Raw genomic sequence first — 16,334 nt, forward strand, 5'->3', positions numbered from 1 at the left:
ACATGCTGCTACCACACCCAGCCATGTGTGTGAAAAAAAAAAAAAAAAAAAAAATTGTGATTTTTGACAATTCTCTACGCAGTCTGACCATATCTCCTATATTTCTATAATGGGGTATGTGTGCATGTAGGTGTGAAGGGGATTTTTTATTTCTTCACAGATCCTTCCCGGCACTATTAGAATGATGTATTTGCGTAAGAGGATTCCATTTACTACCCGTTCTATCTCTGTTGCTCCCAGCTTCTTTCTTCGTTTTCTTTGGTGACCAGGACTGAGAGCTTGAGTTTTTTTTTTTTTTTTTTTTTATTCCTAATACACTGAAGCTGTGTGCAATGCACTAACCATTCATTATCTCTTTTAGACCACCAGCACCCCTGTAAGGATGGCACAGGCCACCCCATGCTACAGATAAGGAGATAACTCTGGGAGTTTAAGTAACTTGCCAGAGATCATGACCAGACCATGACTCAGCCACATTGATGGGCAGCCGTGGCTCAGATTCATTTCAATCTATAAGACCAAATCCTGAGATTGATTTTGTTTGTTTGTTTGCTCCTTTTTTTCTTTCTTTGAGACGGAGTCTCACTCTGTCACCCAGGCTGGAGTGCAATGGCACAGTCTCGGCTCACTGCAACCTCTGCCTCCTGGGTTCAAATGATTCTACTGCCTCAGCCTCTCGAGCAGCTGGGATTACAGGCACGCATCACCATACCTGGCTAATTTTTGTATTTTTAGTAGAGGCAGGGTTTTACCATGTTGGCAGGCTGGTCTCAAACTCCTGACCTCAAGTGATCTGCCAGCCTTGGCCTCTCAAAGTGCTGGGATCACAGATGTGAGCCACCAAGCCCAGCCTTATATATTCTGTCCTATTTTCATACCTGATATTACATGAAGTCCCGATTATAGACTTCAGAATATGCCAAATTGCACACCATACACAGAGGCTGAGATTGAAGTGAGACAGCAGAGAAAGCCAGCAATGGGGCTGTTGATTGGCTGTGGGACTCTGCTTGACATAATTTAGCCTCTTCAGACCTCAGTTTCTCTTTCTGCAAAATGGGAATAATAAAAAATAATGTCCCTAGCTCACGAGAATCTCTGTAAGCTTTACAGAGGGATCAGCTTATCCAAGGAGCATAAACATCTATTCAAAGGGAATGGAAGAGAGTATTATACATAGACTTTTACACTGGGAGGAAATGGCCAACCAGAAAAATCATTTGTGGCCAGAGTGTTGTATTTATGTGCATTTGTATTGTTGCATTAAGGCATTTCATTTTCCTCCATGAGTACGTAGGAAATGAATACGGTCTGTGGTTTCCATGCAGGAACCTTCAAAGAGACTGTTACACTGACGTGGCCCTCCCTCTCTATGAAAACCTCAACATTGTGGAGCAGCCAGTGAACTTGAGCAGCCTTGCCCAGAAGTATGCTGAGAAAGCAACCCAGTTCATCCAGCAGGCAAGGTGAGGAGCCTCCCTTCCTCCCCGGTGCCTCCCCCAACTTCCACCTTCCCCTGCACACACACCACATCTCTTGGCCTTGGCACTCTCGAGGCTGTGGCAGAGTTTTGCTGCTTAGCAGAGAGGGATGCTTGCATGTTTCCTATAAATAAAGCTGGAAAACAGCACCTTCTGGAAATCCCCAGTCCTGGGTTAGAAATTCCTCAGGTAGGCCGGGCACAGAGGCTCATGCCTGTAATCCCAGCACCTTGGGAGGCTGAGGCAGGTGGATCACCTGAGGTCAGGAGTTTGAGACCAGCCTGGCCAACATGGTGAAACCCTGCCTCTACTAAAAATACAAAATTAGCTGGTCATGGTGGGGCATGCCTATAATCCCAGCTACTGGGGAGGCTGAGGCAGGAGAATCGCTTGAACCCCGGAGGTGGAGGTTGCAGTGAGCCGAGATCACACCATTGCACTCCAGCCTGGAAAACAAGAGTAAAACTCCATCTCAAAAAAAAAAGAAATTCCTCAGGTATGTTCCTACAGTCCCTGGGGGCTTATTCCTGTTGCTTTGATCATTTCGGTCATGTTACACTGTCATGATCATTTTGTCCTCTCCTTCTAGGGTATAAGCTCCTCAAGGGTAGGGCCCGCCCAGCGTGCTCTGGGCACTCAAGGCATTTGTTGAGCTTACTAGCTGGCAGGATGTATGCCTTTTCTATTGCTGCTATAACAACTGACCACTAATTTAGCAGCTAAAACAACGGTAATTTACTCTGCTACAGATCTGGAGGCCAGATGTCCAAAATGAGTCTTAGGGCACTAAAATCAAGGCATCAGCAGGGCTGTTTTCTTGGGGAGTCTCTAGGGGAAAATCCCTTCCTTGCCTTTTCCAGCTTCTGACATTTCTAAGCTATGGCCGTATCTCACCCCTAATTCTGTTGTTCACTTGCCATTTTTTCTTTTCAAATCTCCCCTCTGGCTCCCACTTACAATCGCATTTGTGACTGCATTTAGGGTCCACCAGGAGAATCCAAGGTGATTCCCCTACCTCAAGATCCTTAACATAATTCCACCTGAAAAGTCCCTTTTTCCATATAAGGTAACATTCACCGACTCCAGGAATTAGACTCTGCGTATCTTTGGGCACTATCCTTCATTCTACCAGATGGAAGTTACAAATTCCAGCATCTAGAAGGCACAGATAGGTAACCTTAAAGAGGGAAGGAAGCAGGATGAACGTAGAGCATTAGGGAGTGGTGGGGTCTGCAGAGAACCCATAGCGCATGGCCCATCTACAGAGGGCAGCTACTGCCTCGCTCCAGCTGCTTGGTGCTTCTTTGTGAAAATGTGAACCTGGAATATCAGATCTTTCATGTTTCAAGAGAAATAGGATACCTGACTTTTATGTGAAATCTCCTGATCTTGAAATGTTAGAAACTACTAATTAACAAAAGGCTGAAGGTGGTAGCTTACACCTATAATCCCAGCACTTTGGGAGGCCGAGGTGGGCAGATTGCTTGAGTCTAGGAGTTCAAGACCAGCTTGGGCAACATGGTGAAACCCTGTCACTACAAGCAATACAAAAATGAGCTGGGCATGGTGATGTGTACATGTTGTTCCAGCTCCTCAGGAGGCTGAGGACGGAGGATTACTTGAGCCTGGGAGGCAGAGATTGCAGTGAGCCAAGACTGTGTCACTGAATTCCAGCCTGGGTGGCAGAGTGAGACCCTGTCTCAAAAAAATAAAAAGTAAAATTAAGTAAAAGTAAATAAGAATAACAAAAAGTGGGCTGGGTGTAGTGGCTCACACCCATAACCCTAGTGCTTTGGGATGACACTGGGTAATCCTCCCAGGTGGGAAGATTGCTCAAGGCCAGGAATTTCAGACCAGCCTGGACAACATGGTGAGACCTTATCTTTACAAAACATTTTTAAAAATGGTTGGGCGCAGCGACTCACGTCAATAATCCCAGCACTTTGGGAGGCCGATGCTGGCACATCACCTGAGGTCAGGAGTTTAAGACCAGCCTGGCCAACATGGTGAAATCCCATGTTTACTAAAAATACAAAAATTAGCTGGGTGTGGTGGCACGCACCTGTAGTCCCAGCTACTCTGGAGGCTGAGGCAGGAGAATTGCATGAACCCAGGAAGCGAAGGTTGCTGTGACCTGAGATCGTGCCACTGCACCCCAGCCTGGGTGACACAGCAAGACTCTGTCTCAAAAAAAATTAATAAAAGTTATTAAATAGCTGAGCATAGTGGTGTGAATCTGTAGTGCCAGCTAACTCGGGAGGCTGAACTGGGAGAATCACTTGAGTCCAGGAGTTCAAGGCTGCAGTGAGCCATGATCGCATCGCTGGACCCCAGTCTAGGTAACACATTGAGATCCTGTCTCTTAAAAAACCCCCCAAATCCCAAAAACAAAAAGGCGAAAACAAGACCATACCACATTGTATCTCTAACAAATCGCATATGTATGAGGGTTACTGGTTTACAACCTCGGTCAGATGTCAGGCAAAGAATGGACGTTGTGAAATAATGGACAACTCCCAAATTGTGCACACTTATCTGGAGTGCACACCTATAGACCTTGGGGTGCAGGTGGATACACACACATATACATGCACACATGCACACACAATCACCCTCCCCACCCCCTTCATAACTGCCTCGTGCTGCCCTCTAAAGATCCCAAATATGTTCATCTTATGTTCCTCCCAGGATTATACACCCCTCGAGGATGATGGGCTCCAAGAAACTGGGCGTTTTCTACAGCCTTAGCCTAGGTGGGCCAGGAAACACGTGCTGCACGGCTGTCCACTTGGGCAGAATTAAAAAGGGACTACCTGTGGCTAAGTGATCACAGCAGCCCCTTGAATATGCGGGAATCCCCCACCCCTCAATCAGCCACATTGGACTTTTTTTTTTTTTTTTTGAGACAAAATCTCACTCTGTCACCCAGGCTGGAGAGCAGTGGAGCAATCTCAGCTCACTGCAACCTCTGCCTCCTGGGTTCAAGTGATTCTCCTGCCTTAGCCTTCTGAGTAGCTGGGATTACAGGCATCTGCCACCACATCTGGCTAATTTTTATATTTTTAGTAGAGACAGGGGTTTCACCATGTTGGCCAGGCTGGTCTCGAACTCCTAGCCTCAGGTGATCCGCCCACTTTGGCCTTCCAAAGTGCTGGGATTACAGGCATTAGCCACCGTGCCCGGCCCACATTGGACTTTTTTAGAGAGAAGCTCAACAGGGAGGGTAGAGGCAGCAATGCAGAAGATCCAGGCATCTTTTTCTTGGTAATAAAATCTATTAAGGTCTTAATTTCAAAAGCAGCTCCTAAGGGCTTCAGAGATTGCACCTTAGGGGTTTTTCAGGACCTTCTGAGTTTCTGTAAAACTGTCGTTTTATTTTAGATTGTTCATAGTAGAAAGGGCAGAGCCTCTTCTTCCATTTGAAGGGTTGAGGGTCTCCCAGTTCCCTGCATCTTTGGGATGGTTTCAGGTCCCTGTACCCCATGACACATGGATGCTTCAAGGCTGCTGGGGACAGTCTTTTCTGCTTTTGCAGTGGATCAAACAACACTGTGTTCTTAGGGGAAAGAATGGGGACTCCAGGGTGTTTAACTTTGAAGTGGGCATGGAGCCGGGACATCCACCCATTAATTAATCAGTTAAAAGGCAACTCAACCAATAGCCTCTTTATTGTACATAAAAGGGGAACACTTTGTTAATTCATTAACTGGTTATTAAGTGAAAAGTCACGAGTCCTGTTGGCATTTAACTTTACCGAAGGAAGTCCTCAGAAATACTGATTTCTTTGGGATTGCCACGTGCCAAATGATTTTCTGAGCATTAGCAGAAAAGGCCCCCAGGTCCATGCCCATCCTCCTCCATGACTTCGTCTCCTGCCTCAAGCCCCTCCCCCAAGTTGGACCTGTTTGTCAAACCCACCAAGTATCCTTTGCGTGTGGCTTTTGGCTCTTCCTTGGCAAGGGGGTCCACCCTAGGGCTCAGGGAGTTTTTAGTTGGGTCTTTAGTTGGCTTTAGTGTCTTACCCAAGGCTCTCGATATAGTACTTGAGTATCACTGCTGATCACTCAGTTTAGTTGACTTTAGCCCCTTAATCTGGTAGCAATGCTAAATGCTAATGCTTGATTTTAGCTTTTTAAGCAGAAGGCAGAGCTCTGAATAGGACAAAGGAGGGGGTGGAAGGCATGGGGTCCTAGTTCCCAGAGCTAGCTGAGCCTCTGTTCCCTATGAGGTCTGGGACTGTGCATTGCACCTATAGGGAACACAGGGCTTGATAAGCAGAGTGTGTCAGGCATCCGGGTGAGCAGTAGCCCAGGCTGTCTGAAATCAGACATTTCTCCCTTTTTTTTTCTTGAGACTGAGTCACTCACTCTTACTGCCCAGGCTAGAGTGCAGTGGCGCGATCTCGACTCACTGCAAACTCTGCCTCCCAGGTTCAAGCAATTCTCCTGCCTCAGCCTCCTGAGTAGCTGGGATTACAGGCGAGTGCCACTATACCTGGCTAATTTTTGTATTTTTAGTAGAGACAGGATTTCACCGTGTTGGCCAAGTTTGTCTCAAACTCCCGACCTCAAGTGATCCACTCGCCTCGGCCTCCCAAAGTGCTGGGATTGCAGGTGTCAGCCACTGCACCTGGTCTGAAATCAAACATTTTATACAAATCAATATTCCATGGTGTCATGGACTACACACTGAAATCCTAAATCTTAATGGGTGGTAGTAGGAGGTAGGGCCAGAACGAAGTAATTAGCTTTAGATAAGGTCGAGAGTGAAGCCCCCATGATGGAATTCGTGTTTGTATTAAAAGAAGAGAAAAAGACTAGGGTGTGCTCTCTCTTGGCCATGTGAGGATATAGTGGGAAGGCAGCTATCTGTTAATAAGCCAAGAATCAGCCCCTTACCAGACAGTGGACTTCCCAGCCTCTAGAACTGGTAGACCTAAAGCCAGGCATGGAGGCTCACGCCTGTAATCCCAACACTTCAGGAGCCAAGGGTAGGGGATTGCTTGAGCTCAGGTGTTCAAGACCAGCCTGGGTAACATAGTGAGACCCCACCATCTCCACAGAAACAAACAAAAAAATAAGGTCCTTCTCCATTCTAGAACCTGGAAAAAGAAAAAAAGAGGCCACGCACAATGGCTCATGCCTGTAATGCCAGCACTTTGGGAGGCCACGGTGGGTGAATCACATGAAGTCAGGAGTTCAAGACCAGCCTGGCCAACATGGTGAACCCCATCTCTACTAAAAGTACAAAAATCAGCTGGGCATGGTGGCACATACCTATAATCCCAGCTACTTGAGAGGCTGAGGTAGGAGAATACTTGAACCCGGGAGATGGAAGTTGCAGTGAGCTGAGATCATGCCATTGCACTCCAGCCTGGGCAACAGGAGCGAAACTCCGTCTCAAAAACAAATAAACCCAAAAAACAGAATTGGGAGAAGTCGATGGTTGTATCCTAAGCCACCCCAGGAACTGGCATTTTGTTACACCAGCCAAGCAGGCTAAGACACAGGTCCTCAGGATGCAGACATGAAAGACATGTTTCAGCCTTCCTGAGCTCACCCCTGGGATCTGCAGAATTCTCTTTTACTTGATTCGCTACCTGCCTTCAGTGCTGGCCCCTGTGCTTGTCTAAGTGCCCCCGAGGTGGTGCTGCCCACTCTGCATCCCGCCTCTCACCCGGCTGTGTGTGATGACCATGCGAGGCGGAGAGCACAGCCCTGGGGGAGACGTTCGATATGATTGCATCGCTATTCGTTAGTTTATTCTCTCACTCACTAGAGATTCATCTCTGCATTCAAACAGGAGAAAGGAGAAAGATGGGTTGGGGGTGCGTGTGGTCTTTGGATCTGAACCTGGATCCCTCACGTTGGTTGTGTTTTCCCTTTTCTAGTCGCCATTCCAGTTGTTTCCCCCACAAATAACATGTGTTCCCTTTAGAAATCTTGGCAAACTGAGACAAGCAGGCAAACAAACAAACAAAATCACCCTGAATTCCACATCCCAGAAATAACCTGTTGTTTTGTGTGTGTGTGTGTGTGTGTGTGTGTGTGTGTGTGTGTTTTGTTGTTGTTGTTTTGGGACAGAGTCTCGCTCTGTCACCCAGGCTGGAGTGCAGCCCCACAATTTTGGCTCACTGCAACCTCTGCCTCCCGCGTTCAAGTGATTCTCCTGCCTCAGCCTCCTGAGTAGCTGGGATTACAGGCACAGGCTACCACGCCCAGCTAATTTTTTAGTAGAGACAGGGTTTTACCATGTTGGCCAAGCTGGTCTTGAACGCCTAACCTCAGGTAATCTGTCTACCTTGGCTTCCCAAAGTTCTGGGATTATAAGCATGAGGATCATCTGTTTTAATAGAGCTGAGTATGTTCTTCTAGCCTCATTCTATGCTGGTGCATAAACATGTTTCCTGGTTTTATTAAGGTATAGTTGAAATGAACATGTTTTAAAAACAAAAGTGGAGTCACACTGTGTTATAATCAGCATTTTTTTTTTTTTTAAGCACAAGGTATCCCCACTCTATTTTCTATTCAGCACAAGTGTATAATGAAGAGGTAGCTTGCGGGACAGATGCCTCAGGGGACTGGTCTGTGTAGGCTCTGCCTGATGTCATCTTTTGGAATCTAGCCTGGCATCAGGATGCAGAGAAAGAGGTACATCCTTGGGCACCATTTATACGTACTACTGCTGGCATGCATTCAACATTATTAACAAGAAAGTGGCCAGGCATGGTGGCCCGTGCCTGTAATCCCAGCACTTTGGGAGGCCAAGGCAGGCAGATCACTTGAGGTCAGGAGTTTGAGACCAGCCTGGTCAACATTTTGAAACCTCATCTTTATTAAAAATACAAAAATTAGCCAGGCATGGTGGCGCATGCCTGTAGTCCCAGCTACTCAGGAGGCTGAGACAAGAAAATCACTTGAACCTAGGAGGCAGAGGTTGTAGTGAGCTGAGATCACACCACTGCACTCCAGCCTGGAAGACAGAGTGAGACTCCATGTCAAAAACAAAAAACCAGAAAGCTACCATTTACTAGATGCTGAGTGTGGGAAGTTATACAACAACTCTGTTGGGAGGTCTGATTGTCCCCATTTTGTAGATGACAGAGGTTAAGTTAATTGTCCAGGGCTAATTAGTTTTGAAATAATAAAAAATCCAGACGTTTGGATGCAAGATTCTTAAGCTCTTCACCAGCCTGTGCCCTGCCGTCTCTCATAACTGCCCGTCTCTGTAAGCCTCTGGCTTAGGGTGCTAATGTGACTGTGAATAGTGGGTGAGAGTTTAGAGGATGATGATGGGTGATGAAGGGTAGACCGCGGAACCACCCCTTGTCCATACGCGTGGTGAACTGGTTTCTAAGAAAACAGCCACAATCGGTAGAATTTGCCAGTTCCTAGGGTATCAATACTCACTCTCACCGTGGCTGGTTTCAAGCTATGGAGATGTCACTGAATGTGGCTTTGAGAAATGATGGGCAGTAGCAAGCCATTGTGTGTTATTTCCACCACACAGATACCACAGATGTAAATAATCCCATGAGCATGCCTAATAGTAGAATGTAATAATTAGGAAGTGATAAATGGTGAGATGTACTATCTTTTAAAAAATATAATTTTTTTTCTTTATTTTTTTGAGACTTTTTAGGGTGTAATAATTAGGAAGTGATAAATGGTGAGATGTACTATCTTTTAAAAAATATAATTTTTTTTTCTTTATTTTTTTGAGACTTTTTAGGGTCTTGCTCTGTCATCCAGGCTGGAGTGCAGTGCACAATCTTGGCTCACTGTGACCTCCGCCTCCTGGGTTCAAGCAGTTTTCCCTGCCTCAGCCTCCTGAGTGGCTGGGATTACAGGCGCCTGCCACCACACCTGACTAATTTTTGTATTTTTTAGTAGGGATGGGGTTTCGCCATGTTGGCCAGGCCGGTCTCAAACTCCTGACCTCACGTGATCCACCTGCCTCGTCCTCCCAAAGTGCTAGGATTACAGGCATCAACCACTGTGCCTGGCAAAATAATAATAATAATAATTTATTTAATTATAAACTTATATAATTCAATTTTTAGCAACGGCCATGTTTAACAACTGGTTTAAAAAATTCTTGAAATTTGAGCCAGCTCTAGGCACCACTGCAATGTGGAATCTACCTGAAAATTTTTTAAAAAGATACCACCTCTGGCTAGGAACTGCTCTGTGCAGCGTACCCAGCCAGTAGATTGTAAGCTGGAGATAAGGACCCATTCACTCAGCAGGATGTCCTCTTACACGCCACAACCTGCCCAGCCGTACATGACCATCCCCAAGAGAGTGGGCCTAGGCACTGCAAATCAGTGCTGTGTGAAAAAAAACTCAGCAAGGCTGGAGATGTGTTCTGTCTGCACTGTCCAAGCTGCTGGCTTCTAGCCACCTGCTGCTGCTGCTGAGCATTTGAAATGTGGCTAGAAATGTGTGTGTGTGTGTGTGTGTGTGTGTGTGTGTGTGTGTGTGTGTGTGTGTGTGTATTTGTGGATATGTGTATATACAGATATATATAATCATAAAATTTTACCATCTTAACCATTTAAATGCGAAGTTCTGTGGCATTGAACATTCACCTTGTTTTGCAACCATTACCACTATCCATCTTCAGAACTTTTTCATTTTTTTCTAACAGAAAAATAAACATAAACTCCTCAGTTTTTCTTCCCTGCAGTTCCCCGCCACTCACCATCCTACCTTCTCTTTCTGAATTTGACTATTCTGGGTAGGTCATACAAGTGGAATCATACAGTGTTTGTTTCTTGGTGACTAGGAATCATACAGTGTTTGTTTCTTGGTCACTGGACTATTTCACGTAGTATAATACTCTCCAGGTTCACCCATGTGCTAGCATGTGAGCCATGGAATTTTCAATATGGTTTAATTTTCATTAATTGAAATCTAAGTAGCTACACGTGGCTTGTGGCTGCTGCTCTGAACAACACAGCTATAGCAATGTTGCAGGGAAAGTGTGGATTTAAACGGGGAAGGCAGAGGCCCCTGTCTTGGGGCTCGTGTCCAGGGTTTTATGCCCGTCAAAGAGAACTGAGTGTAAGCACAGTCCCAGGCAGCAGACCCCAGAAGCCAGGATGCAGGGGGTTTGAGAGCACAGTTGACTCTAGACCAACTAGAGGTGGTGTAAACCAGGTGAGCTAAGGAGAACCCTGGGGCCAACTGAATCTCTGAGCATGAAAGGCGTGTGCATCTACCACATCCTCTATATGTGGTTGACTGTGCTTTCTCACTACCCTTGCTTGCTGTCCTCTGAAAGACCCCCTGTGGATGGGCCTGTGGGAGAGGGACCCCCTGAAGGTCCCTGCTGCCACTGTGATTCTATAGCTGCTCTTGCCTGGGAGTGGGGCCGGGACCTTTGCTTGGAGGCTACCCCAGCTCCCTCCAAGCCTTTTATTCTACACTTTCAAGGGAATCAAGATTAGTACAGAGGTGGCAGACTGTACAGGGCTCTGACAGAGCCCTGATCTAGATGTTATCTGGTGGTCATATGTGTCCTTGGAATTCCCGTGATCAAAACTCGAGACAACCATTGATCTCTTAGGAACAAGGCTGGCCAGGTGCAGTGGCTCACTCCTGTAATCTCAGCACTTTGGGAGACGGAGGAGGGCAGATCACCTGAGATCGGGGGTTCGAGACCAGCCTGGCCAACATGGCAAAACCCCATCTCTACTAAAAATACAAAATTATCTGGGCATGGTGGCGGGCACCTAATATCCCAGTTACTCAGGAGGCTGAGGCGGGAGAAAATGCTTGAACCCAGGAAGCAGAGGTTGCAGTGATCTGATATTGTGACACTGCACTCCAGCCTGGGTGACAAGATTAAGACTGTCTCAAAAAAAAAAAAAAAATAAAAAAAATGGAATGAGAGGCTGAGAATGGGCAGGATAGTCTGGATGCTGCAAAATAAAATTTAAAAGTATGTGTGCCTCAGGCTTTAGAGTGCGGCAGTTAAGAGCAAGATTCAGACATGTGGCTAATTGCACACCCTGGGGTAAGTCCTTTAATCTCTAAGCTTCTGATTCTTCATCTGCAAAAGGGATCTTGGGGATTACGATGAGGGTGAACCTAGACAATGTGAGTCCCATGTCTGGTAAATTTATCTCAGTAAATGATAAGGAGTAGTGGCTATTGTTGTAATGATTCTCTCTCTCTTTTTTTTTTTCAGACAGAGTCTCACTCTGTTACCCAGGCTGGAGTGCAGTGGTGCAATCTTGGCTCATCGCAACCCCTGCCTCCTAGGTTCGAGTGATTCTCCTGCCTTAGCTTCCCGAGTAGCTGGGACTATAGGCGTGTGTCACCACATCCGGCGAACTTTTATATTTTTAGTAGAGATGGGGTTTTGCCATATTGGCCAGGCTGGTCCCAAACTCCTAACCTCAGGTGATCCATATACCTTGGCCTCCCAAAGTGCTGGGATTACAGGCATGAGCCACCGCACCCTGCGATTCTCATTTTTAACTGGCTAACCAGATTGCTTCCATAATTTCTTGGAAGGTTAGGATTAAATGTGTCCTTCCTGAGCCCATGGGGCAGAAGGAGCTTTGGGGATTTTCCTGGAGGAGAGGGAGGATCCCTGAGGCCCCAGACGAGCCAGGAGAGCCTTCTGCAGAGTCACCTCTTGTTCTCTTGTTTCAGCACCAGCGGGAGGCCCTTCCTGCTGTACGTAGGTCTGGCCCACATGCACGTGCCCTTACCTGTGACTCAGCTACCAGCAGCCCCACAGGGCGGAAGGTTGTATGGTGCAGGGCTCCGGGAGATGGATGGTCTGGTGGGCCAGATCAAGGACAAAGTTGACCGAACAGCGAAGGAAAACACATTCCTCTGGTTTACAGGTAAAGTAATAAAAGCCAGCCAGCCTAACTACCTTTTAATAGATAACCTTGCACATTCCCCGTGAAGAGGCAGAGTCTGGCCCCGAGATCCTCTTTCATAGGTCAGGGGGCTTGCTTTGAACTTGAGGCCCAGGTAAGGCTTGCCTGCCTGAATGCTGAGCACCTGTCCGTTGGGGCCCCCAAGGCCAAGTCCCTGGGAAGGTTTGCACACACACAGCAGGCACCTTGCTGGCCCCTTGTGTGTCGATTGTTGCTATCTGGGTATTGCTCTTAATTGCCACTGAATGATGTTGACATTGTGAGCTTGTGTCGTCCTTGAGCAGTTCTAAGATTTTCCTCTTCTCCATCCTCCCCGGTCCCCAAAATTCTGGTTGCTGCCACTCCCTGTATCACGTCTTTTGGCTGAGTGGCCTTAGTGGTCTGCACTAGTGGCCTCTTCAAAAGCCACACACATGCACTGCGTGTTTAACCACAGCAGTGGTTAAAAGCACTGCTTTTGCCAAGCATGGTGGCTCATGCCTGTAATCCTAGCTCTTTGGGAGGCTGAGGCAGGTGGATCACCTGAGGTCAGGAGTTTCAGATCCACCTGGCCAATGTGACAAAACACTGCCTCTACTAAAAATACAAAAATTAGCCAGGCGTATTGGTGCATGCCTGTAGTCCCAATACTTGGGAGGCTGAAATGGGAGAATCACTTAAACCTGGGAGGCGGAGGCAGAGGCAGAGGTTACAGTGAGTTGAGATCATGCCACTGCACTCCAGCCTGGGTAACAGAGTGAGATTCTGTCTAAAAAAAAAAGGGAGGGGCACTGCTTTTGGGTCAAGTAGAGACCTAAACCAAATCCTATAGGGTTTGAATCTATACTCTACTATTGCTCCAAGCCTCCTTTTCCTCATCTACAAAATTAAGCTAATAACAGAATCTATTCCATAGCATGCTGGAGGATTAGGAGATGAGGTATGTGAAATACTGAGCATATAGTAGATGCTGAATAAACAGTCGCTGGGCTGAGGTTGATGATAGTGGCAATGAGACTGTTGAAACCTTACAAAAGGGCAAGGGAATAGAAGGCAACAGACTCACGATGGGGCTGGGTTGGGACAGAAAAAGACCACCTGTGTCTGAAAGCCCAGTAGAGACAGGCCTCATACCAAGGGTTGTTCTTCATGGGTGGGAATCATATTTGTATGTATATATGTATTTATTTTTTGAGATGAAGTCTTGCTCTGTCACCTAGGCTGAGCGATCTTGGCTCACTGCAGCCTCCACCTCCTGGGTTCAAGTGATTCTCATGCCTCAGCCTCCAGAGTAGCTGGGATTATAGGTGCCTGCCACCACGCCCAGCTAATTTTTGTATTTTTAGTAGAGAAGGATTTTCACCATGTTGGCCAGGCTGGTCTGGAACTCCTGACCTCAAGTGATTCACTTGCCTCCCTCCGCCTCCCAAAGTGCTGGATTACAGACGTGAGCCACCGTGCCCAGCCCATATTTATCTTGATAAGTCCTTTTTCTGTCTAGTCCCTGCTCTGCACAGGGATGTAGGGCCTGAGTGGGAAAGTCAGCAAAAGTGTCCAACCAGCCTGGTGACCATCATGCTTTTTCTGGTTTCTAGGAGACAATGGCCCATGGGCTCAGAAGTGTGAGCTAGCGGGCAGTGTGGGTCCCTTCACTGGACTGTGGCAGACTCGTCAAGGTAAGGGGCTCAGGTGGGGTTGATGGAGCCCACTGCAATGCTCAGCCCAGGCTGGGGTGTGGGATTCTGCCTCTGGGAGGGGACAGCTCATATCTGGGCTTTAGGGGCATCATGGAACAGGGACACCTTTGCTCACCAGCCACCAGTACCCAGAGAATAAGGAACAAGTTGTGATGGAGAAAACGTCTGCTCAGTTTGGCCCATCCCTGTCTCTCCTTTCCTTCTAGAACTTCCCAGGGTGACCCACCCTCTCCCAAGGCAGTTGTGAACTTCTCAACAAATACACTTTATCTTTACTTTCATCCCATTCCCTTGCTTCCTCCTTCCTTTTCCTTTTCTTTTTCAAAAAACATATCCCTCCATCCATTCAACCATTAATTTATTTCATCTATTCAGGAAAAACTCAGTGCACAGCTCTGCAAGGTTTCAATGTACATTGTCTCCAATTCTTACAATAGTGGAAGGGTGGTAGTCATAGCTCCATTTACAGATGAAGAAAGAGAGAGGCTCAGAGAGGGTAAGTAATTTGCCCAAGGTCACACAGTTTGTGAGGAGGGAGCTACATTTGCCACTGAAGTTCAAGTTGGTAAAGACGGAGGCAGCTGTGAGCAGCAGTATGGCCCTGCTATACTCCCACCTCAACCTCCCGTGTAGCTGGGGTTACAGGTGCGCACCACCACGCTTGGCTAATTTTTTGTTTGTTTGTTTTTGTTTTTGTATTTTTAGTATGGTATGGCAGTAGAGCCCTGCTATTCCATACTGCTTCTCACAGCTGCCTCTGTCTCTATTTCAATATCTTTCAACTTCCAACTCAACTCCCATCTGCTCTGGGAGAGCTTTCCCACAAGGACCTCACTTTCTGAGAGTGCAGCCATGCTGGGGACAATTTGACATATGGACCAAATGCTTGAAAAATGCTAATGTCTTTTGATGCATCAATTCTTCCTGTAAGAATTTGTCTTAAGGGAATAATTAGGCAAGTGCTCCATGACATATAAAAAAGGATGCTCATTGCAGTGAATTTTTTTTGTAGTGGACATAACCCAAGTGTCTAGTAAAAAGATAGTGCTTAAAGAAATTATTGTTCCTCGATTTAAAAGAATAAAGAAGCACTAAAATCATACATATTTATTGACTCGGAAACATTTACATGAAATATTTTTCAATGAATAAAGCAGGTTCCAAAACAATATGTAAAGTATGATTTTATTATATAAAAATAATTGGCCAGGCATGGTGGCTCACACCTGTAATACCAGCACTTTGAGAGGCCAAGGCAGGTGGATCACCTGAGGTCAGGAGTTCGAGACCAGCCTGGCCAATGTGGTGAAACCCTGTCTCTACTAAAAATACAAAAATTAGCCAGATATGGTAGTGGGTGGCCTGTAATCCCAGCTACTCAGGAGGCTAAGGCAGGAGAATCGCTTGAACCCAGGAGGCGGAGGTTGCAGTGAGCCGAGATCGTGCCACAGTACTCTAGCCTGGGCAACACGAGTGAAACTGTCTCAAAAAAAAAAAAAATCATATGTAGTCTCAGAAAAATCTTGAAAGAGTCAATAAAGGGTAACAAAACAGCAGAAATTATCTCTGGGCAGAAGAAGGAGAGTTTAAGGGGTGAATTTCCCCCCACAATAAACTGGTATTATATGTTTCATAAAGAAATTACAATGTTTGTGTCCAAGGGGTTCAGAGGTGGGCCTGGCAAGATTTTCCCAATTGAGGAATATGTGGGGCAGAATTTTAGATCTGGGGCTGTGTATTAGTCCACAGACTAATATCCAAAATGGTCTGTCATATCTATCTATCTACCCATCCATTCTATCTATATCTATCTACCTGTCTATTTATAGAAACACCAGTACTCCAAGAAATCAAATAAACTCACATTGCTCTAAAGAACTACCTGAGACTGGGTAATTTATAAAGAAAAGAGATTTAATTGACTATACAGGAAGGCTATACAGGCTCCATAGGCTATACAGGAAGTGTGGCTAGGAAGGCCTCAGGAAACTTACAATCATGGCAGAAGGTGAAGGGGAAGCAGGCATATCTTACATGTTTGGAGCAGGAGGAAGAGAGGGAAGGGGAAGGTGCCACACACTCTTAAACAGCCAAGTCTAATGAGAAGTCACTTACCATCATGAGAACGGCAAAGGGGAAATTCGCTCTCAAGATTCAATCGCAGCCAGGCGCAGTGACTCACGCCTGTAATCCCAGCACTTTGGGAGGCTGAGGCGGGTGGATCACGAGGTCAAGAGATCGAGACCATCCTGGTCAACACGGTGAAACCCCGTCTCT

The 16,334-nt window shown here is 46.4% G+C and overlaps 1 protein-coding gene across 9 annotated transcripts in view; it reads left to right on the top strand.

Annotated features, from left to right (window-relative positions):
• Positions 1–16,334, top strand: part of ARSG (arylsulfatase G) — a 154,111-nt gene that overhangs the window by 90,557 nt on the left and 47,220 nt on the right. For all 9 annotated transcript variants that reach the window (XR_005195273.1, XM_017497343.2, XM_017497340.2 and 6 more), the window contains 3 exons: positions 1,329–1,466; positions 12,146–12,342; positions 13,956–14,036. Coding sequence is in view for 8 of the 9 variants with exons in the window: in XM_017497343.2 (XP_017352832.1) it covers positions 1,329–1,466; positions 12,146–12,342; positions 13,956–14,036 (416 nt within the window). In the remaining variant the exon portion in view is untranslated. The remainder of the gene's footprint in view (positions 1–1,328; positions 1,467–12,145; positions 12,343–13,955; positions 14,037–16,334) is intronic.

The sequence above is a fragment of the Cebus imitator genome, unplaced genomic scaffold, assembly GCF_001604975.1.
Source record: "Cebus imitator isolate Cc_AM_T3 unplaced genomic scaffold, Cebus_imitator-1.0 Scaffold229, whole genome shotgun sequence".
Classification (NCBI taxonomy): Eukaryota; Metazoa; Chordata; class Mammalia; order Primates; family Cebidae; genus Cebus; species Cebus imitator.